Source organism: Corylus avellana, chromosome ca3, assembly GCF_901000735.1.
Source record: "Corylus avellana chromosome ca3, CavTom2PMs-1.0".
Taxonomy (NCBI): domain Eukaryota; kingdom Viridiplantae; phylum Streptophyta; class Magnoliopsida; order Fagales; family Betulaceae; genus Corylus; species Corylus avellana.
Genome location: NC_081543.1, coordinates 32,572,244 through 32,594,374, shown reverse-complemented (window position 1 = coordinate 32,594,374; position 22,131 = coordinate 32,572,244). Strand labels below are relative to the sequence as shown.

Here is a 22,131-nt window from a genome sequence, read left to right as displayed (position 1 = left end):
TTTGTAAAATATATATATAAAAAATGATAAGCATTAAAGTAAGAAAACATTGAGTTGGTACTTGGTAGTGTTTTTAAAAGTAATAAAAGTTGATACCATAAAACCTTAACAATAAAAATAAGAGAAATAAAACAATAAATAAAAAAAAATACAATATTTGTTTATTTAATAATGGAGACAACTGTAAAAATAATAATAATAATAATAAAACACACATATATGCCACTTGCCTCGTGCGGGTCCTCAATGTCTACACAAGTTGTTGAAAAACAAGTCTTGGAAATCTGGTCATACATAGGAACATCACATGCAATCAAGATGATAGGAACGAAGAAGCTTCGAGGGAATTGTATGCATTACTGAGAAACATCAGCTTCGAGGGAATTGTATGCATTACTGAGAAACATGGCTGATGGGATGGGATGGGATGGAATGGGATGAACATGCATGCATGTATTTGACTGTCCCCTTGAAAAGAAGTGAATTGAACGTGATGAGCAGTAAGATTCTTCAGTAACAGTGAGTCTCGGATCACGAATGCCCACTTGTTTTAAACCACGTGATTAATTAATTGTAGCCACCCGATGAAAGAAGAGACTAGCTAGAGATCTGTATATGGATTATGGATATACTATCTTTTAAATGTTATATGATGTGGTTAAGTTTAATCAAATCAAGAAAATGAGCAAATCAAAATTCTTTAATTAGAGATAAAACCGAATTTGATTAAATTTTGTATCCTACACATATCTTAGTATTTTGACCATAACTTTCGGCGCAAGAATCGAATTGAGGTGAAAGCAGTGGCATTGGAAAGTTAACTCGAAATTCTAAAAATATTTGTGAAATACAATTTGTATAATTCGGACATTTGAGATATTGAGTGTTAGGGTTAGTCTCTCTTAGAGTAAAATGTTGTGCCTTCATCACAGATCATCACCAACGTAAAAAGCCTATAGGAGTTCCGATAAAGGAGATTGAGTAGAAGAATGGTTTCAGACATTCTGGGGAGGGCTAGTGCGGTGGACGGCTAATGGGTCGCTTGTCTTATGCAAGACAGTATCAACTTCAAAGGTTTTGTAAGTGTAAACTTCTTATAATCCTCATTTTTCTATAGTAATTGATTTATTGGATATGGCTACCTTGGAGAGGTTTTACTTTTAGAAAGTTCTCTAAAATGTCTCCGCTTCGTCACCAAAATATTTGTGTCTATTTGATTTACTGTTCTATATATTTTGGTGAATAATTGGTTGTGATTGTTTAATTTTTAATTTCGAATTATTTTTTATAAACACCTAGTCTAGGTGTATTTTGGAGTCTATTTATATTTTCAAAAAATTAAAAATTAAAATATTTTGAAAATTTATATATAAAATACTAAGAGATTGATGACATTGCAAACTTTTTAAAGTGGACAAAGTTTTCCTCCAAACTATGTTGGAAGAATTTTCTCCAACTTAATCTATAAAAATGACATGTATCCTTTAAACATATGAAATGCACATGTTTTTTTAATAGCAGGAAAAAAGTTGAAATAAATTTTTCTAAAAACTCATATACATCTCATATATTATTAAAAAAAATGGACACATGTAATTTTTATAAACTACGTTGGAAGAAGTTCATTCAATCCAGTTTGAAGAAAAACTCTATTATTATTTTTTTTTAGGAAAAAGTTGAAACCTTATTAGAATCATTGTGCTAGAGCAAATTGCTCTAACAAAATAGTCTCGGAAATACAATCTGGACATTCACTCCATACAATATCCACTCCATTTTTGGCAACAAACTTAGAAAGAGAGTGTGCAGCCTGGTTCCCTTCTTTAAAGCTCATTTTCCAGCTGGTGAACATCTAGAGTTCAATCTTGATATCTTCCACAACATGACCCAATCAACTCCAATCATCCTCTTTGCAATTAACAGCATCTACAAGATTTTTAGCATCCCCTTCCAGATGCACATGAGTGAGCCCCATTTCCCGGCATAAGTCTATAGCCACCAGTTCCGCCATTGATTCAGCTGCTATCGATGAAGGGTTCCCACCACGAGAGAAACATCTTGCCACTACCACTTGTCCATAGCAGTCCTGTATCACCACCCCATCTCCCATTCGCCCCTCCTTGCAGTTCAAAACAGCATCCCAGTTGGCTTTAACCCATCCCAGACTTGGAGCTTCCCATTTGTTTGGACCTTCAAGGACGTTGTTGTGCATATTCGTGGGCCTCTCGTCCGGAGCAGCCTTGAAATCTTCCAAAGCCCTTTTTGCTTGGTTAAAAATGGTGGTCGGATGAGAGAACAATCCACCATGTAATATATCATTACGTCTCAGCCAGATCCTTCTGGCTAGCCCGGCAAATAAGGTCATCTCATGATCTTGGGTACACTTTTGAAATATCCCTTCCACGACCTCTAGAAAACTAGGACCAGCAAAACAACTCTTTTGGAATTTTACAGGGCCCATACCCCATACATCCGAACCTGTCAGGCATTGCCATAAAATGTGAAAACCTGTTTCCACCATGAAGCCATAGATTGGGCACTTAGGATCCTGAATTACCTTCCATTTGAGGAGATTTTCCCGGGTAGGGAGGATGTCATGACAAGCTCGCCACAGAAATTTTTTTTCGACGTTCGGACACGCCAAGCCCCACAGCTTTTTCCAAACTTGATTGGCCCCCTACTAGAGGAGCTCGCAACTAAACCCGTTACGTCATTTTTCAACTGCATATGGTAAGCACTCTTGACGGAAAAAAATTTCGTTTGCAGTACCTCTCCAAATCAAGGTGTCCGGCTAATTTGTGCGGCTAATAGGAATGGATTGGATCAACTGGACCTCCCCCTTGGAAAAAATTCGCTCCAATAATGGGTCATTCCCCACCTTCAAATCTGCATCAATTGATTCCTTCATAGTGGCATCCAAACTAAGGACATTTGTTGGAGAGATTATTCAGAACGTTGACGGGTTAGAAATCGACCTATCCTTCCATATTCAAACAGTAGCTCCATTCCCAATACGCCAAAATAGATCCTCCTTTAACACATCACAAGAGCTATGTATACTCTTCCATGCAAAGGACGGCCTTGCACCCACCTTGGCATCTAGAATAGACCCATCAGGATAATACTTCGCTTTCATGATCTTCACAACTAAGCTCTCTGGTTCCTTCCATAGTCTCCAGCTTTGTTTCGCTAATAGGGCCCTATTAAAAAGATTGAGATTCCTAAAGCCGATTCCACCTGAAGCTTTGGCCATACCCATCTTCCCCCAACTCATCCAATTAATTCGGGTCTCATTTTCTTTGTAACCCCACCAAAATTTTCGCATTTGAGAATTGATATCCAAACAAAGGCCTTTTGGCAATAGAAAAATACCCATATAGTAAGACAAAATTGCCTAAATTACCGCCTAGTAGAATTTCCTTACCAGTTTGGGATAAAAACTTCAGCTTCGAATCTTGTAGTCTTTTCCACACTGGGTTTAAAATGCCCTTGAAAGCTGCTGTGCGTGATTTTCCCACCAAAGCTGGGAGACCCAAATAAGTGTCATAACGTTGGGTAGCTAGTACTCCTACAATTGCCAAAATTGCTTTCTTATCCACTATTGCCGTATTTTTGCTAAAAAACAGGGAGGTCTTATTATTGTTGAGTCGCTGGCCCAACGCTTTTTCATCAAGTTGCAAAATATTATGCAACCTTTCCCATTGTGTGACGCTGGCCCTGCAAAATAACAGACTGTCATCCACAAAGAACATGTGGCTTATTTGTGGGCCCCTCCTAGAAGTAGCTACCCCCGTCAAAGCCCCCGCCCCATTAGCATTATTTATCAATGAACTCAAAGATTCTGCACATAAAAGGTACAGATATAGGACAGAAATTTAAGGACATAAATTTCCTCCAAACCAGTCTAAATGAAATATCCTCCAACCTATTTAAAATAGTGCCAAGTGTCTATAAACATTTAAAAGATACATTAAATTCTTAACGTCATTAATAACAGTTTACTAACTTAGACTAAATTTAATGTGCATCTTAAATGTTTATAGATACTTAGCATTATTATTAATTTTTTTTTGAAAAATGTGAAACTTCCATTGATGAAATTTCATGAGCATACAGCTCTGAAAAATCATAGCTATGAAGGTTACAAAGTCATAAAAATGACTTTAAGCTTCCGTTAAACCATGTACAATTATATTTAAGGAACATATCTACTTCGTGCATACTAAATCTAGGACATGGGTAGCCCAAATACGAAACAAAAGTAAAAAAACAACTAGAAACTAAAAATTCGGCCGTGAGAATTAAGACTCAACACCGATCTACTCTATCCTCAACCCGAAGGCTAGGACAAACAAAATAAAAAACAAAAAACAAAAAGCCCACAAGCAGCAGCGGAGCAACACGACATCGTAGACATCCCTTCGGAAGACACACCTTGGCTGAAGAAGACGATCAGATCTAAGATTGAAGAGATTAGGTCTGGATCTAGATCTAGATCTACAAACTAGATTTAAAGCAACGTGCCAGAAACGGAAACCAGTGGAGCCTACAGAGAAGACACCGAGCACTGCTATTGTGAAATGGGAGAAGGGAAGATCTAGATCTAGATCTTCCCTCTTCTTGAAGTTCTTCTTGGTGTTGTCTAGAAGAAAAGAGATAAAAATTCTAAAGAGAAGGCAGAGCCTCTCTCTGGAATATAATCTACTTGGCACTATTTTCAATGGATTGGAGGATATTTCCTCCCAATTAGTTTGGAGAAAATTTCTATCCTTATTTTAAAGTCTCAATATTTTTTATTTTATATATATTATTATAATTGGGGCCTTAATTAAAGAGCATTGACTAACCTTTTAACTATAATTGGAGCCCTTCTTTTTATGTGCGTGACTTTCCATCTTTCTTCATTTCTCTCTCTAATATCTCAATATTTTGCACATTGAATTCTTTTCATCTTTCAGTTGGTAATATTTTTTTGGGTAAAGTCCACTTACCCCCCTCAAACTACCACTACATTGATAATGTCCCCCCCAAACTTTTAATTACGACAATGTCCCCCACAAACTACCACTAGAATGACAATGTCCCCTTCCATCAAATAAAACCGTTAATACTAACGGCAGAGGCATCATGTGCATGTCATGTGCACACATTTGACTTTAAAAATACTATCATACCCTTATTTGACTTAAAATGACCGCAATATCCTCCTACTTTAATGTGTCTTTTCATTTTTCACCTTGCAGAATTATTACCGAATTTTCACGCAAGACATCCTGCATCAAACAAGGTATGTCCACTTATCAAACCTTTAGGGTTTAGCCTTTGCCAACAGTGACACATGCAGCCAACAGTGACGCAGTAAAAGTATTTGCTGTAGCCAACACTGACGCAGGACATCCTGCAATGTATGACTTAGCATGTAATATATATATATACCGATCCACTGAATAGTTCTACTTTCTTGTATACTATGAAATAATATAATACTACATTTTTTTTTTTGTTTTTTTGGGTTTCTTTACCAGACGTTCTTTTAAGTACGGCAGTAAAAGACAAACAATTGATTTGAAAAAATAGTTGATAGAAGGAATTAAGCTTTTGATTCATGGTTCAGCTAGTCTTTTTTTTTTTTTTTTAGGTTATTGTTATTATTTTTTTAATTTTTTCATGAGCGAACAACACAAGAAGACAAGTCATAAAGGTTTGTTTGCTTTCTAGTGGTCAAAGATAGTATTTTTTTTATTAAACAATAAATAAAATATTAGGCAAATGATTTTTTTTTTTTATTTGAGTTGTGTCTCATATCTTTTTTTATAGGTCATATGATGGCAGGACATAATTTACTATTTAAAGTATATCATGGGGGTAAGTTTAACCGAGAATCTAATTGCATGTACTTGGGAGGAGATAATCATGTATATCCTGATGCATATGACTCAGATGAGTTGTCTTATTTGGAAATTGAAAAAATAGTAAAGACATATGGGTACAACCATGGTGACCTAATATACTACAAAGAACCTGACAAAAGCCTTGTTGATGGGTTAAGGCTCTTGTCATCTGACCATGACATACTTGAAATGGTTCAGCACCATATAGGCCACCAGGTAGTTGTGTTATATTTGTTATCTTTTGAAGATAATGAAAATGAAGATGAGTTGAATGATGATGGTGATAGGCAACATTCTAATAGGAATGGTCCTGTTTGGTCTGAGGTACTTAGTAACGATGATGATGCTTTTGAAGTCGATGACGACGAGGAGTTAGAAGTCAATGATAATGAATGTCATGAGGTAGAAATTGATGTAGAGGGGGGTGAGGATGGAAGTGATGGATGTCATGAGTTAGAAGTTGATGCGGTGGGGGGTGATAAAAGCGATGTGGGTGATGGGTCACAAATGGTTGCGTACAACAGCTCAAATGTTGATGACACCTCAAATGCAGGCACATCTAAGGGTAAGGAAGTTCACTCATTCTTATCATCATCATCATCACATCTAAGGGTAAGGAAGTTCACTCATTCTCATCATCATCATCATCAGATGATGATGATGATAAGTCATATGATTATCCGAGTGATATATTGGAGTCCCCCCGTGGTAGTGATGAAGATGTGTCATCCCTACCTAAATGTGTGACTAGGTGTCGCACATTCCAAACAACTGACTTGATTAATCCAAACGTGGAGAATGGACATAGATTTCCAGATGTGTATACGTTCAGAGAAGCTATTAGACAATATAATGTATTAAGGGGGAAGGATATAGTTTTCAAGAAAAATGATAAGGATAGGGTGTGTATAGTGTGCAAAGATAGTAGTTGTGAGTATAGAGTATATGGGCGTCAAGTGAAGGGCGAAGAGACATTCCAAGTAAAGTCTTTGAAGCCGAAGCATTCATGCTCGAGGCGGTACAAGAATAATATCATAACTTCTACATGGATAACTGATACATTAATGGGTGAGTTTAGAACCCAACCTGATTTGCCAATAAAAGCCCTCCAAGAAAAGGTGAAAGATAAGTGGAATGTTGATGTGAATGATAGAAAGCTTTATAGGGCTAGAAGAAAGGCAAAGTCAAAAATATTTGGAAAGTTAGATGAACAATACCATCGATTGTAGGACTATGCTGCAACTATTAGGAAAACAAATGTTGGTAGCTGTGTACTGTTGAGGGTTGAAAGACCAATGTTTGAATTGCCACCAAGATTCCAAAAGATGTATATCTCCTTAGCAGCCATGAAAGCAGGTTTCAAAGCAGGTTGTAGGCTTGTAATTGGGGTAGATGCTTGTTTTCTCAAGGGCCCTCATAAGGGACAATTCATAAGTGCAGTTAGCAGGGATGCCAATAATAACATGTACCCCATAACAATGGCAATTGTAGAAGCTGAGACGAAAGACAGTTGGCCATGGTTCTTGGAAACACTTGTGGGTGATCTTGGTTAATGTGGCTCGACACATGGGTGGACTTTCATCTCAGATTGCCAAAAGGTCAGTTGGTCATAATTTGTTGCTATTTTTTGATGCTTTTGTATTGATACGTGTTTAATGTCTACTATATAACTATTTTTTGTTTGATATTTGTAGGGACTTATTCCAAGCTTCGCGCAAGTATTGCCTATGTCTGACCATCGAACATGAGTCCAGCATTTGTACGATAATTTTAATAATGATGGTAATCGGGGAGTATTACTAAAGGATAAACTTTGGAAGATAGCTACGGCATATACGGAGGCTGAATGTCTTGCACATATGGAAGAATTGAAGCAAATGAGTCAAAAGGCGCATGATTACCTTGCAAAAGTTTATCCATGTACATGGTGTAGGGCATACTTCCATTCTTACTCAAAGTGTGACCTATTGGTCAACAACCTCTGTGAAAGTTGGAACGCCTACATTTTAAAATTCAGGGACAAGCCAATCTTACATATGTTCGAGGGGATTAGGAAGAAATTAATGAGGAGGTATCAAGTGAAGAAGGAGGGCATTAAAGCTATGAAAGGAAAATTTGGCCCAAGGATAGTTGAGAAGATTGAGGCCGAGGGTGATAAAGCAGCTTATTGTACATCAACCTATGCTGTGAATGGATTATTTGAGGTAGATTGCAAGGGTAAAAGTTTTGTGGTTGACTTGGGGAAGAAAACGTGTAGTTGCAGGAAGTAGGAGATGGTTGGTATCCCGTGCGCTCATGCATTTTCAGCTATATTATATGATGGTGGAAATCCTGAGGATTATATTGACCACTATTATAGCAAGGAAATGTATTTAAAAGCATATGAGCCAATAGTGTGTCCTATGCCTAGTGAAGAGCAATGGGTTAAGACCGACATGGAGAAGATAGAACCACCTAAGTATAGAGTAACACCTGGTAGGCCTAAAAAAGTAAGGAGGAGGGGGCCTGATGAGCCAAAGAATCCAAATAGGATTAGAAAAGGTGGTATTACTATGCAATGTTCAAAATGTAGAAAGGTGGGTCGCAACACAAGAACATGTCCCGTTAAGAAGAGGCAGGATGCAATAAGGAAAGCTCAGAGAAATTGGACTGCAGAACATGCTAGAACAAACAGGAGTTTGGATGATGTAAGTTAAGCCTCATTCCTATAATGTACATATAACTGTTCTTTTTTTAAAGAAAAAAAAAAAAAAAAAAACAGATCACACTAATGCCACAATGGGACATACCATATGAGAGATCAAAGGTGATTTTACATTGTCTGAACACTATGAAGTTTTTTAGAGTAGTTAGTTTTTCAATTTCCTGCAATGTAAATATAACTAATCTTTTTTTAAAAATAAATCAGATCACACTAATGCCACAATGGGACTCAAAATACTAATCCATCAGTGCGGTCAGAACAAGAGATGGGGTCCATAGGGGTTGGAAGACCAGAAAACAGGCCATATGAGAGATCAGAGGTGATTTTACATTGTCTAAACATTATAAACTTTTTTAGGGTAGTTAGTTTTTCACTTTCCTGCAATATAAATATAACTAATTTCTTTTATTATTATTATTTTTTAATCAGATCACACTAATGCCACACTGGGACTCGAATAGTAATCCATTCGTGCAGTTAGAACATAATATGGGATCCACAGGTGTTGGAAGGCTAGAAAAGAGACCAAACAAATCATCAGTGGTATGCTCCAACTATAAGCTACACTCATGCCTAGCACAATGTGACTTATATTTTAATTGTGTACTAGTAATTTACTTCAATGAAATTTTTTATTTCTCGTACTAATTCATTTTTGCAAAGCAGGCTCCTCCAAAGAAGGTTCTAGCTCCAGGACCAATAACATCCAAGAAGGGTGTTGCAAAAGGAAAACGAGTTGTCAAAGATGCAGTGGACGAGGCACATGCAAAGAGGAGCAAAAACACGCCCAATTGGAAATGTTAAATGTTTTAGTTTCAAGTGTGTATTTGGATATATTTGTTTTGGGTTTTGGTGTTGGTGGGCAGGGTGTACATACTCTTCTTGGAGTAATTTACATTGTGATCTCTGACTTTATTTTGGCATTGCTTTTGCTTCAACTTTGATATTTAGGTGACAAATGAAATATTTTTAGGGGTTTGGTGGAGTCAAGGGATGCATTTTAAATGCTTCTTAAGTTTGTCAAGCGTCTAACATAATTTTGCAATATTGATGTTGACAGTCAATTGTAAGTGGATATTCAAACTTTAAATGCTTGTGATTTTATCTTAATTTATACTGAGTTTTGTGTCTGATGGTCTTACTTGTGTTGCTTCTTCTCTCAACACTCACATGGACAATCCATATTACATTTTGATGGCCTGAAGGTGCTGTTTGTAATTGGAACATGGTAAATCACAACACTCCACTAAAACAACATAAATCATGCAACCTTTTTTTTTTGTTCACGAAGAAGAAGAAAAGGAAAGTAAATTAGTTAGAAACCATTTTTTTTTTGTTTACTAAAAAACATACAGATGACTAGATGAGTCACATAATTAGGATCAAAATGGAGAATCGAAAGCAAAATATAAAATCTTGCAAAGCTTCTGCTTTTGGTAAAACAACTATTTTTAGAGCATGCTTATTGTATATACAATTAACCAATTAAATTAGAAAAAGTATATATATATATATATATATATATTAACCAATTGACATTTAGTCAATTTATCAAACACCTAAAGTGCATACTTATGGGTATCTAAAAGTTTTCCAGATACATGTACGTAGATGACAGTATGCTTGGATAATTTCCTAGACATATAGCTCTTTCACCCAATTAAAGAGTTCGGGTTGGACTTCTGCAGAGTTATTTCCATGGATCCAACCAATTGCTTGTAAAGCCTTAAACGCCCGTTGAGAAATAGTTCAATCTCAATCATCTCAATAGTCAGCGCATGCATAGAAATTGTCCTTCATATCAAATTCTAGAAAGAGAGAGAGAAAAGAAGAAGATGAAGAAAATGGGGAGAAGAAGCTCACTGATTCTCATTAAAAAATAAACTGATCTGCCATTACAATATATATACTCTGTTTCATGGACCCAACCAATTGCTTGACAACTAATTGCTTGTCAAGCCTTAAATATATAGAAATTGTCCTTCATACATGTACGCCAAATTAACGTCCAACATAAAATAGATGAGTCACAGTATATTTACTCAGGTTGGATTACATTCACGCTTGGTGTTCTGCGTTTATTTTCTCTGCCATTTTCCAAGCAATGACAGCGATAATGGTGTTGGCTTGAAGATCTTGAGCAAACTCGCTTTCCCCATAGAAATTGTGCTCCGGCAAGTATAGTAATTGTATGACATCGTTTTGAGTAGCGAAAGTCATGCTCCTGCAAGTATAGAAATTGTTCTAAGAATGGGGGAAGAAGAAGAAGACCGGGTGTTTTGGGTTTCATTGGCCAATGGGTATGACGTCGTTTTAAGCGTTGAAATGTTTAAAGTAATTGTTAAGGTTATTTTAGACATTTAGATTTCATTGAAAAGACCAGTATGCCCCTGCCGTTAGTACTAACGGTTTTATTTGACGGAGGGGGGACATTATCATTCTAGTGGTAGTTTGGGAGAGACATTGTCGCAATTGAAAGTTTGAGGAGGATATTATCAATGTAGTGGTAGTTTGAGAGGGGTAAGTGAACTTTACCTTATTTTTTTAATCATAACTGTGGCCTTAATTAAAGATATTGACTAATGGGATTTGAATTTTTTTTTTTTTTTTTTGGAAATCGAATGGGATTTCATTTAAAACACTGTAAAAGATTAAGAATCACATGCAAATAATGATGCCTATGTGGCCACGATTTTTGTGAAACTAAAATAATATCCCATACTAATAATAATAGCACATTAATGAGTTTGATCCATATAGACCAGGTTTACCTAATGTCTAGGCTTGGATCTTACATATGTAATCATGCCTTTTCTTTCACAGTCATAATCTGAGAAAACTTGTAAAATGAAAATGAAAAATATTCAACAAACAATTGCAACGTTAAGGTTTATACTAACGACGAAATTGCGATATCGAGCTCCTTCAACTTCTCTAATTAGCTCTTTTCTCTAAGTAATCAGAATATAAATTGAGTGGATATAGATCAACACCAGATGTAGAAGAAGCAGTCCAAGGGCCCGTTGATGTACTCTGTATCAATGAAGAAGAAACACTCTCTTTCTGGCTGTCACTCATATTCTGTTCTTTAGTTTGTTGAAAATGCTCCCACATTGCCTCTTTCATTTCATTATTTGAGACACTTGGATCTGATACCAACCCTGGAACAACAGTGTTGCCCTCAAGCATGCTCACCACTGAAGACATGGTAGGCCTAACAGCTGCAGAAGCATTAGTGCATAAGAGACCCACATTGATCATCACCATAACCTCTTCTTTCTTGTAGTTAGAGCCCAACCTTGGATCGACCAATTCCAATAGACTATCTTTCTCTTTTAAAAGCAGTGCCTGGAAACGGGGAGATAGGAGCAAGGTATAAAATTAATACAAGCAAAATAAAAATTAACAGGAGTGTAAAAGAAATAAATGCAAGAAAGAAAGAGATTCAAATTACCCAATCAAGAAGATTGAAAGATTCCACCTTTGCTCGGTAACTAGTGTTGACCCTCCCGCTTACAATTTCTAATGCAACAACTCCAAAACTATAAACGTCTGCTTTGTCGGTTAAATGACCCCGCATTGCATATTCAGGTGCCATATATCCACTGCCAAATCACAAAACAATAGGTAAAATCGTGAATTTGTACAACTGCTAATATTAAGGGCAATAAATCCTAATTGCTTTTTTCCTTTTGTTCTTAATGGCAGGTAGGGTCAATACCATGAAGTAATCAAGTTAGCTTGTAAAATAATTCAAACAATGAAATTTCTCAAGCTGACAGTTTTTGGCACAATTGAACTTTAGTAACAATTCATTTACTTTCAATTTTCTTTTTCTTCTCTATTTCTTTGGATATACTGGCATAGGATGAAAACAAGAGAAAAGATAATGCGAAAAATTGTGACATTAAATAAAAACACAACAACTCACTAAGTTCAAGCAATTCGGGTGCTTATGTGGGTATTATCTTCTTCATCAAGCTTGGCCAAACCAAAGTCAGATATCTTAGAGTTGAGGTTTTTATCAAGCAAGACATTAGTAGCCTTGATGTCTCTATGAACAATCTTCAATCTTGATTCCTCATGAAGATAGGCCAAACCTCTTGCTATACCAATACAAATCTTTTGTCTTGTTGGCCAATCCAATTTCAACTGATGTTCTTCTGGCCCTTCAATCAATTAAATTAATAGAAAACAGTAAATGACCATGCACTCATGCATCTTAATTATCAATGAAAATAGCTACACAACAAAAAGAATTAAGTGCATTAAGGTAAAAGCTTACCAAACAAAGCACGAGCGAGACTATTATTTTCCATGTACTCGTATACTAGCAACAATTGATTTCCTTCAATACAGCATCCATAGAGCTTAACAAGATTAGGGTGTTGCAAAGCAGAAATCATGCCTATCTCATTCACAAACTCACGATTCCCTTGCTTTGATTTGGACGAAAGTTGTTTGACTGCAATTATGGTGCCATCTAACAAAAGGCCCTGCATTTGGGAAACTTAAATTTTTTTCATCTATGAATAAGGAACCCTCAAAAAGAAAGAACTACAATTGGAAACGTTAAATGAAAAGAAAATATTTATTTGCAAATACCTTATAAACAGAACCAAAACCACCTTCCCCAATTTTATTTGCAGCATCAAAGTTGTTTGTTGCAGCTTTGATTTGCCTTAAGGTGAATGTACCAGTTTGCAAGTTCAAACCCTTTAAATCTGAGGAAGATGCCAAGTCAGATGCATAAGCATGTCAAATTATTGACATTCCACATAGTTTGAGACATTTTAAAGTGTATTGTGTGCATATGCACTTGTTGTGTGTTCAAACATACATACACATGCAAAGAATCTAAAGAACATATCATAAATAAATATTTATCTATATAATAACAACATTAATGGCCTTGCAAATACCTTGTTCCGTCTTATTTTTCTGTCCTAGATAACATTTCCACCAGAGGATACCTAGAACCAAAAATATAACAAAAGCACCAGCAGCAACAATCCCGACCTTTGCACCTAGAGATATACCAGTTGATGGTGGTATAAAGTCTGTTTGAAGAAAAAAAAAATAAGAGTTACAATGTTAAAATTATTGTCAAGGTAATTGATACAAGAAATTATCATCCAACCAAAAGTAATTCATGAAAACGAGAGGTCTAAACTGACAATTAGGAATACTTTAATGAAAATTAACAAGACAAGGATTTTATTCTCTTATTCATCATTATGATTTTTGAATATCATTTCTTGAAGTAGTACACATCAAACTAAAAAAATATAAAACAAAAATAAAATCATAAAAAGTGGACAAAAAAGACAAATATATCCATCTATTATACCATAAAAATAATTAAAATTAAAGGTTCAAATCAAATACCAGGATCCACTGAAATAGCTGAAATAAGAGGACCATAGACTCCTTTGACAGGGATATCAGTTGTCCCCTTCCCAACCGAGTTGAAACGGATCTCTAAGGTATCATTAGTCACGGCAGCAGTAAATTTTTTTATTACTGCCTTACCCACTCCACCAGCCTGCTCTACAATGTTGAAATCCTTCCATACTCGCTCTCCCTACAATATTCTAATCCATTTATATCATCCATTTCATGTTAGCAACTGCTAAGTAGATGAAAGTGGAAGTATATTGTAATAATTACCTGAATGTAAAAATCAAATATACGCCTTCCCAAGCTGCTATAGTTTTTATCATCGGTGAACACTATCTCCGCAAAATGGAGGTTTACTGTGTAATTTCCATTTCCCAAACAAAAAGCATAATAAGTAAGAGAGAGAGGAGAAATGCGTGCTTCCTTGTAAAGTTCAGAGAGACTAGATGAACGTTGCACAATATAATTGTCATCTGGACCGTTATCCATGAAGTCACCAGTGCTGCTAAATCCCCAGTTTTGTGGACTCTTGTGGAACTTTGAAGATCCACCTGGTTCTGTATCAGCTTCATATGTAGTCCTTTCATTGGTTACTGCTCCGCCACAATTTATATGAAGTTTGTATAATTCTGGGATAAATGCAACAACAAATTAGTAACAACTAAAAAATAGGCATATAGAATTCATATTCATCAAAAAAGGAAAGGAAGAAAACATATTCACTACTTTCAATTGATCAAACTTACTTTGATCACGACAAGGAGAGCTTCTCAAACATGAAACCAGGCCACTGTTGGAACAATCAAGGTCCAAAGCAAGTTATTATTAAGATCAAAATTGGATTTGTGTTTACTCATATCAAGGCAACACACAAGAAAGTTAATATAATAAGATTTTGATAGATGAAGTTGATACTTACGAGTTATATATTTACAGTCAAAGAGCTTGCAAATAAGTTCCTGCAGAAAATAACAAGAGAAAAGCCTAGTGAGTATGCCCATCAGCGCTTGCATTCAGACAAACATTTTTAGAAGGAAGTCTTACACACTATTATTTTGACAACTTGGTTCTCCATTCGTAAATTTGTTATATGAAAGATCACTGCACACAAAAGAAGTAACATGATCCATTATCTTCCATGATGTTTTGTTATACTTGGAAAAGATGATAATATTCAGATTTTATTGTTGTCATACTTCATTCTATACAATCCAAGAGACTACACTTAAAACTGCACTCTCAGGAGTACTAGAAATTCTTGGAAATGATTAAAACTTGTAAGCAATACATTTCTTTTAATCCTTGTAAGCTTTGATATGCCTTCACTCTCTCATTTTCATAATTGATTAGTGAAGCATCTCACAGTTTTCTAATGATAAAGATTTACATTAAATACGTCGAAGTTTCTTCACATTTGACATTCAAACCAATCAAATTGAGCAAGTGTTGTCATACACAGATAATTTTGTTCAGTTTAAGAAAAACAAATTGATTCATAAAGGCAAATTAAGTTCCAGAAAAGAGCCAACGTACAAGGCACAATTATCATTAGTAATGATTAGGAAAAATAAATAAAAAAAATACATCCACAGTTTTGTTAACAAATTGAATATATAGAATTTGGCAGAGAAGCTTACATGCTGATGCTGTTATCTACACTCAGCATCCAACCAGGCACTGCTCCAGTTAGCAAGTTGCCGGTTAAGTATCTAAACAAAATAAAATATTAACAATTTAGTATCGTTATGTAGTTTGTCTTTAACATATCCAATGATTAAACGAATATTTATGCTTTGGATGATTTCATATTAACAATTATAAATTACATGAGATGGCATCCCTATTATAGGAAGTAGAGGTAGGAGTCTTAGCTACATATTTCCCTTGAAAGAGGATCAACTTTAACTAGGAAGTAAATTGGAAAAATCATTAAATGGATGCCAACCATCAGTATTTTGAGATTGCCTAGTACATCAGACAATTAAACTATTCCTTTTTCATCCCCACAAATGTGGTAATGATCGCAGTCTCATCTATGCAAAATGCTTCTGTAATTTGAAAATATACAGAAAATTTAAAATGCATACATGTAATCTGCCTTTTGTAGACCAGCAAAGCTACTTGGAATTTCTCCACTGAGTTTGTTAAAGCTGAGATCTCTGCAGGAAAATTTATAATTAAATGAATTAGAAAACAAATAGCACCTTAAAAAACCAATCCTTTCCTGAAAAATGTTAGAAACAAACAACATATTGAAGTTGTCAAAACAAGAAAAGACAGTCGTTTTTTATAAAAGAACGTCATAAACAAAATTAAAAGGCAATTCTTAAATCACTTAAAAATCATCTTCAGATCGACCCTCGGCCTTGGTTTAAGTTGCAAGTGGGTTGGAAAGGAAGGTCATGATTTTGGTTTTTGTTTAAAATCTTATAAAAAATAATTTTTCTGGAGCATTTCATGGTATACCAAAAAACACAGTTGACCCTGTCAAAAACAATCATGTTCAATGTCTAGAAGGCTTTGTTGAATCTCAAGATACTCTGTCTCCGGAAAAGAAAATGAATTCTTAAGTCGGGTTAGGTCAATCAACACAAGGAGAAGAAAATGAATTCTTAGCCATGTAAGAATCCTGAATGATCCATAAATTAGCATAAAAGCATTTTCTAGAGGATTTTTGAAATACCAGCAAACAGAAAAAGGGAGGAAAAAGTGGATACTATACTAACAAGTTTTGCAACTTTGTCCTATCCCCGAGATATTTGGGAAGCTGTCCAGTAATATTGCAACTCCTCAATATTCTGTAAGAAAATTAAAAACATCTATGTTAACTTAAGTAGCCATAACATTGGGTACGTTGGAAAATTATGTCATTGAAACATTTAACGTACAATGTTTTCAACTGAGTCAGATTATCAAGTCGTGGAAAAGTTTCTCCAGATCCAATCAAGTCACTGATTCTCCTGAATATCAAATTCAACAAAGAATAAAGTAATTCAAATGTAATTCCATCTAAAAATTAATTATAGTTGTGACATTAAAGGTTGATACTAACAAGTCCGTTAGGTTTTCCAAATAAGAAATGCCAGAAGGAATTGGCCCGCTCAAACCACTTGCCTAAATCAATCTGTTATTACCAAAATTTGATTTAATGAGGGATAATACATAACAACCATAACTAAATAATGACAAAATCCTTCAACACAAATAAAAAAGAAAAAGGAACAAAGCTCTCAGAATCTTGTAAGGTTTGTCCAGTTTTGAATATAATTGGGTATCGTTCCAGAAAATTGATTGTCACTGATCCGACTGCATTACGTTGAATGGACAAAAGGAATTAAAAAAACAAAAAAAAAAAAAGGGGGAGAAAGAAATGTCATATGTAGGCCTTGTTTGGTGACCCTAAATTATTATAAAACATAATTTTTTCACTTTTTCATACAAAACTATTTGCCAAACAAGGCCGTAATCTGAGAACGTAAAAATTGGTAACTAATTGCGGCATATGAAAAAATTACTATGGAAAGAAAGAAAGAGTAGCTTACAAGTCGTTCAATGTGATCAACCCTGCAAATGAATTAGGCAGCTCCCCAGTAAAATAATTCGAGCTGAGAAGACTATAACAACATCATCATCATCAACAACAACAACATCAGCCTCAGGAATTCTCACACCAAATAAAAGAGATAAGATTCTTGTAATAAGAGGGAATATTCAAAAACGTCTTACAGTCTTTCTATGGAGGGCATATGGCCAAGCTCTGGAGGAAGATTTCCAGAAAGTTGATTGAACTCCACCGTACTACGAACAATAAAACGGCATTATTCCTCGATTACAAAACTCTTAAAAAAGTAAATATAAAATAAAATAAAAATTCACAAATAGAAGCAAATGGATGATCAGAACTCACAAGCTTTTGAGAGTTGTGATGTTTGCCAGCTCTTTGGGGATAGAACCCGTTAACCGGTTTCCAAGAAGGGAACTGCAATAAGACTCTCTTACGTTAAAATCATCCCTTCATGAAAACATCTATATATATATATAGGGAGAGAGAGAGAGACAGAGACAGAGAGAGTACATGTTGACCAGCTGCGGGGAAGAACCCCATCCCGGAGGGATTGAACCGTTAAGGTAGTTGCGGGTGAGGTCACTAATACAAGAGAGAAATGAATCAGTTGAGGAAAGAAACTACAACATGTGGCATCTCTGTTCTGAGTACTTACATTTGTTGGAGGTAGGGCAACCCGGCAAAATTTGGCGGGAGGGTGCCCGCGAGATTTTGTCCTTTCAAAATTCTGTACATCCAGTAAAGAGTGGGGTTTTTTAGCTACCGAAGCTTAACATTCTCAAGATATATATCAACCCTTTTTTAATTTTTTTTTATATATTTAAGGGTATAGTTGTATTTTTATAATTTTTTGGAGCTATAAAAAATATTTTACGTATTAAGGGTTTAAATAGTATCCGTAAATCGTAAATGAAAAGGAGTCAAAGATTATAATTCTAAATTGTAAATTTTTAAAGTTTAGAGACCGAAAATATTAAAAATCGTTTGGTATGTGCTCAAACTTCAAAGAACTAAGTGAAGTTTTTCCTAGTTTAAATCTTGAACAGCTTAACTAATTTTTCATGTGTATGTTTTAAAGGGTACATTAATATAATATGAAACTATTTATCAAGATAAAGTCTTGATAAGTAAAGTCTTTTCAAAATTTTAAGATCAGGTTTAAGGATTGATTTAGATAATTACTTAGCATGGCGTGAGATAGAAAAACCGTATGTATCTGAAGATTGATCAAACATTAAATATTAATGAAACAAAAAGAAAAAAAAAATGTTGATAATGACGTGGAAATAACTCAATAAAATTTTTGTGGATTAACGCGGACGAGATGGGTTTTGACGGACAAGACGTACGTGGTCGGTCCTCATTCCTCATTTAAAAGATATTTTTGGACACCGAAAGTCAAAGATACAATGAGTTTTGGTCGTACTATTCAAAAGCAGTGGCCCCCAGTGGCAGTGGGCATGCCGCAGACCACGACTTCGTTTTTATTTTACTTTAAAAAATATATATATAATTCGAGGTATAGCTTTTATGTTTGGCATTGCATCTTTAGCCTCAAATTTTTTATATGTATAAAGGCATGGCAGCCGTTACGTCACTTTCAAGCAAAAATAAAAAATAAAAAATAAAAAAAAATTCATAAAAGAAAATAGTCATTTCGAACAGTTTATGTTCAAAAATATATATATATATATATATATAGTAAGCGTCACTATTAAGTAGTTTTTGAAGTCCTAATATCCCTTTCTAATTTTTGAAAGTATAAGTGACAAATGAGTAATACTTTTGGATAAAGTGTATTTTTCCTGAAATGAAACTTTTTATATAATTAAAATAAGGTAATAATAATAATAATAATAATCTAAAGACTGATTTTTAATGTCGCATTATCCAATTGTAGGTAAATTTACTAAATATTTCCCATTATTACTAAGACAAGTTTTATTTTCTTTTTCTGAGCTATTACGTACTAATACATTTTCATTAAAGATATTGATAAGATATACGAAAATTAAAGTTGTAATATATAAAAAACAATCTCATTGAAGCGTATGTCGGTGGATGCGTATGTGCAGGGAGAGAGAGATGACGTACATGCTGACAACGTGGCACACGGTTCCATTGGAGGAGGAGCAGTCACAGGTAAGATCATTCTCTTTTGATCCTTCTGCTCGGTAGAACCATCCAGAATCTCCACTGCACGGATCGACGCTGAAATTCCAGTCCGTCTTCCCCAAACTCTTCGCTATGCCACGTAAAGCTTCCACTGCAAAAGTTATATATGATCAAATCCAACCAATCAAAGTTGCACGTTTTCCTGATGAAAATACTTGATTTTTATTCAGGTGTGATGAAAGCATACCTTCATCATCCGGCAACACAGCGGCTCCGAAAACAAAGGTTGCGAAGCAAAAGAAGAGAGTTGAAGCAAGGAGAAATGGAACGAGAAGAAACATCTTCTTCTTCATTTTGCTAACGAAAACACCTTCACCGACCCTCGCAAAATGGTGCCAAAATCACATTGATTGATCTCTAATGCATGAGGAAAGCTGCGAGGAAGCAAGGGAATAATATAACTTCTGCTTTTGGTTTGAGTGATAAAGAGAGAAGACTTCAAAGACGTACAAATCAACTATTATTGTGTAAAGTTTAAGCAAGTGTTTACTTATTTTGTGGACAACTTGTAAACTTAATAGGCCACGAAATTTATTACTCTCCAATAATGCACGGAACATATATGTCGGTGTTGTTTCGGAATAGACTTGGTAGATATGTAATTTTAAAATTTTTGGTTGAGAAGTAATTGATATAATATAAAGTAGATTAAATTTTTTTTTTTTTTTTTTTGTATAAAAAAGTGAAATTTTTTGTTTTGTATTAAGTTTTTTATTTAAATAATAATTAAAAAAATATAGATATGATGTAAAAAATTAAAATGTTGAAAAGTTAAAAAGAAAAAAATTAGACTTTGACAAGTTGATCGCCTAACAAGCCCAAAAAATTGGACACATGTGAAAAGGTGAAAAAGACAGCATCTAGAGTGTGCATGTGCTCTATTTTTTTTTTTTTTTTTCGTAAAATATATATATAAAAAATGATAAGCATTGAAGTAAGAAAACATTGAGTTGGTACTTGGTAGTGTTTTTAAAAGTAATAAAAGTTGATACCATAAAACCTTAACAATAAAAATAAGAGAAATAAAACAATAAATAAAAAAAAATCCAATATTTGTTTATTTAATAATGGAGACAACTGTAAAAATAATAATAATAATAAAACACACATATATGCCACTTGCCTCGTGCGGGTCCTCAATGTCTACACAAGTTGTTGAAAAACAAGTCTTGGAAATCTGGTCATACATAGGAACATCACATGCAATCAAGATGATAGGAACGAAGAAGCTTCGAGGGAATTGTATGCATTACTGAGAAAGAAGAAGCTTCGAGGGAATTGTATGCATTACTGAGAAAGAAGAAGCTTCGAGGGAATTGTATGCATTACTGAGAAACATGGCTGATGGGATGGGATGGGATGGGATGGGATGGAATGGGATGAACATGCATGCATGTATTTGACTGTCCCCTTGAAAAGAAGTGAATTGAACGTGATGAGCAGTAAGATTCTCCAGTAACAGTGAGTCTCGGATCACGAATGCCCACTTGTTTTAAACCACGTGATTAATTAATCAGAGCACAGGTTCTGAATCACCTCAAAATTTTTCGTGTCTAAATATTTTTCCTCCGGCGCCGCCAGTGTTATCCGGCGAATCCTTCTCTCTGATCCTCACGGTTCTCTATCTTCTCCTCGAGGTTTTCAGTGTATCACTATACCGCTTGAAAGCCCGGAAGACAACCGTCCCAGAGCCGCCGCACACAGCCATATCGGAGCCCTCACGCGCCGCCCAAAGGTCCGACAATTCCGCCACTGCCGTCCAGCCACCAGCCGCCACGGTGGTCCGATTGCTTTTCTCAGGCCACTGATCGATAGATCTGCTCCCCAGAATTCCAGAACAGGCCTCAGATCCTCCATAGGAGGCTCCACGCGCCTCCACGCGCCCCTAGAAGTTCCGCGCGTCAGATCCACGAGCCAGTCCAAGCCTCCTCCGTTCGCGCGTGTACCACACGCGTCGTCGCACCCACGTGCCACGCCATCCTTGCCACGTCAGCCCTAATTGCCACGTCAGCATAGCCACGTCAGCCATATGTGCCACGTCATCAGCGCCACGCCGCTAGTGCCCTGTCATCAGTGCCACGTCACCAGTGCCACGTCAGCCTGTGTGCCACGTCATCAGTATAAAGTCAGACATTGCCACGTCAGCGTTGACTTTGACCGTTGACTTTTGTTGACTTCCAGAGTTGACCAGGTGCTTTCTTACCTATTTTTTCGTCCTGATTTCATATTTGTAGTCTGTTTTTGCATTTGAGCCTTCCAGATGGCACAAAACGAGATTTTTCATCATGTTCAGACTGTATTGGATGGAACAAACTATATGTTGTGGTCTCAATCTATGCGCAGCTTTCTTAAAGGCGCAAGCTTTGGCTTTATGTCACTGGGGATATCCAAAAGCC

General features: G+C 35.6%; 1 protein-coding gene and 1 pseudogene across 3 annotated transcripts; both read right to left on the bottom strand.

The window, feature by feature from the left end:
• Positions 1 to 11,299: 11,299 nt before the first annotated feature.
• The window catches only part of LOC132175429 (probable leucine-rich repeat receptor-like serine/threonine-protein kinase At3g14840), a 66,477-nt pseudogene continuing 55,645 nt past the window's right edge, over positions 11,300 to 22,131 (bottom strand).
• Positions 15,633 to 20,270, bottom strand: LOC132175433 (probable leucine-rich repeat receptor-like serine/threonine-protein kinase At3g14840). 3 transcript variants are annotated; one of them, XM_059587381.1, is made up of 11 exons: positions 19,923 to 20,270; positions 19,655 to 19,826; positions 18,216 to 18,287; positions 18,071 to 18,142; positions 17,903 to 17,974; positions 17,722 to 17,793; positions 17,538 to 17,609; positions 16,884 to 16,955; positions 16,718 to 16,793; positions 16,083 to 16,154; positions 15,633 to 15,704 (listed from the first exon to the last, which is right to left on the bottom strand). In XM_059587381.1, exons 1-10 carry the CDS (start codon positions 20,026 to 20,028, stop codon positions 16,140 to 16,142), a joined length of 801 nt encoding a protein of 266 aa, XP_059443364.1. In that variant the 5' UTR covers positions 20,029 to 20,270; the 3' UTR covers positions 15,633 to 15,704; positions 16,083 to 16,139. The 3 variants fall into 3 exon arrangements, with proteins under 3 accessions (XP_059443364.1, XP_059443365.1, XP_059443366.1); XM_059587382.1 differs by lacking the exons at positions 15,633 to 15,704; positions 16,083 to 16,154; positions 16,718 to 16,793 and adding an exon at positions 17,048 to 17,301; XM_059587383.1 differs by lacking the exons at positions 15,633 to 15,704; positions 16,083 to 16,154; positions 16,718 to 16,793 and adding an exon at positions 17,048 to 17,119 and having other exon boundaries at positions 19,923 to 20,269.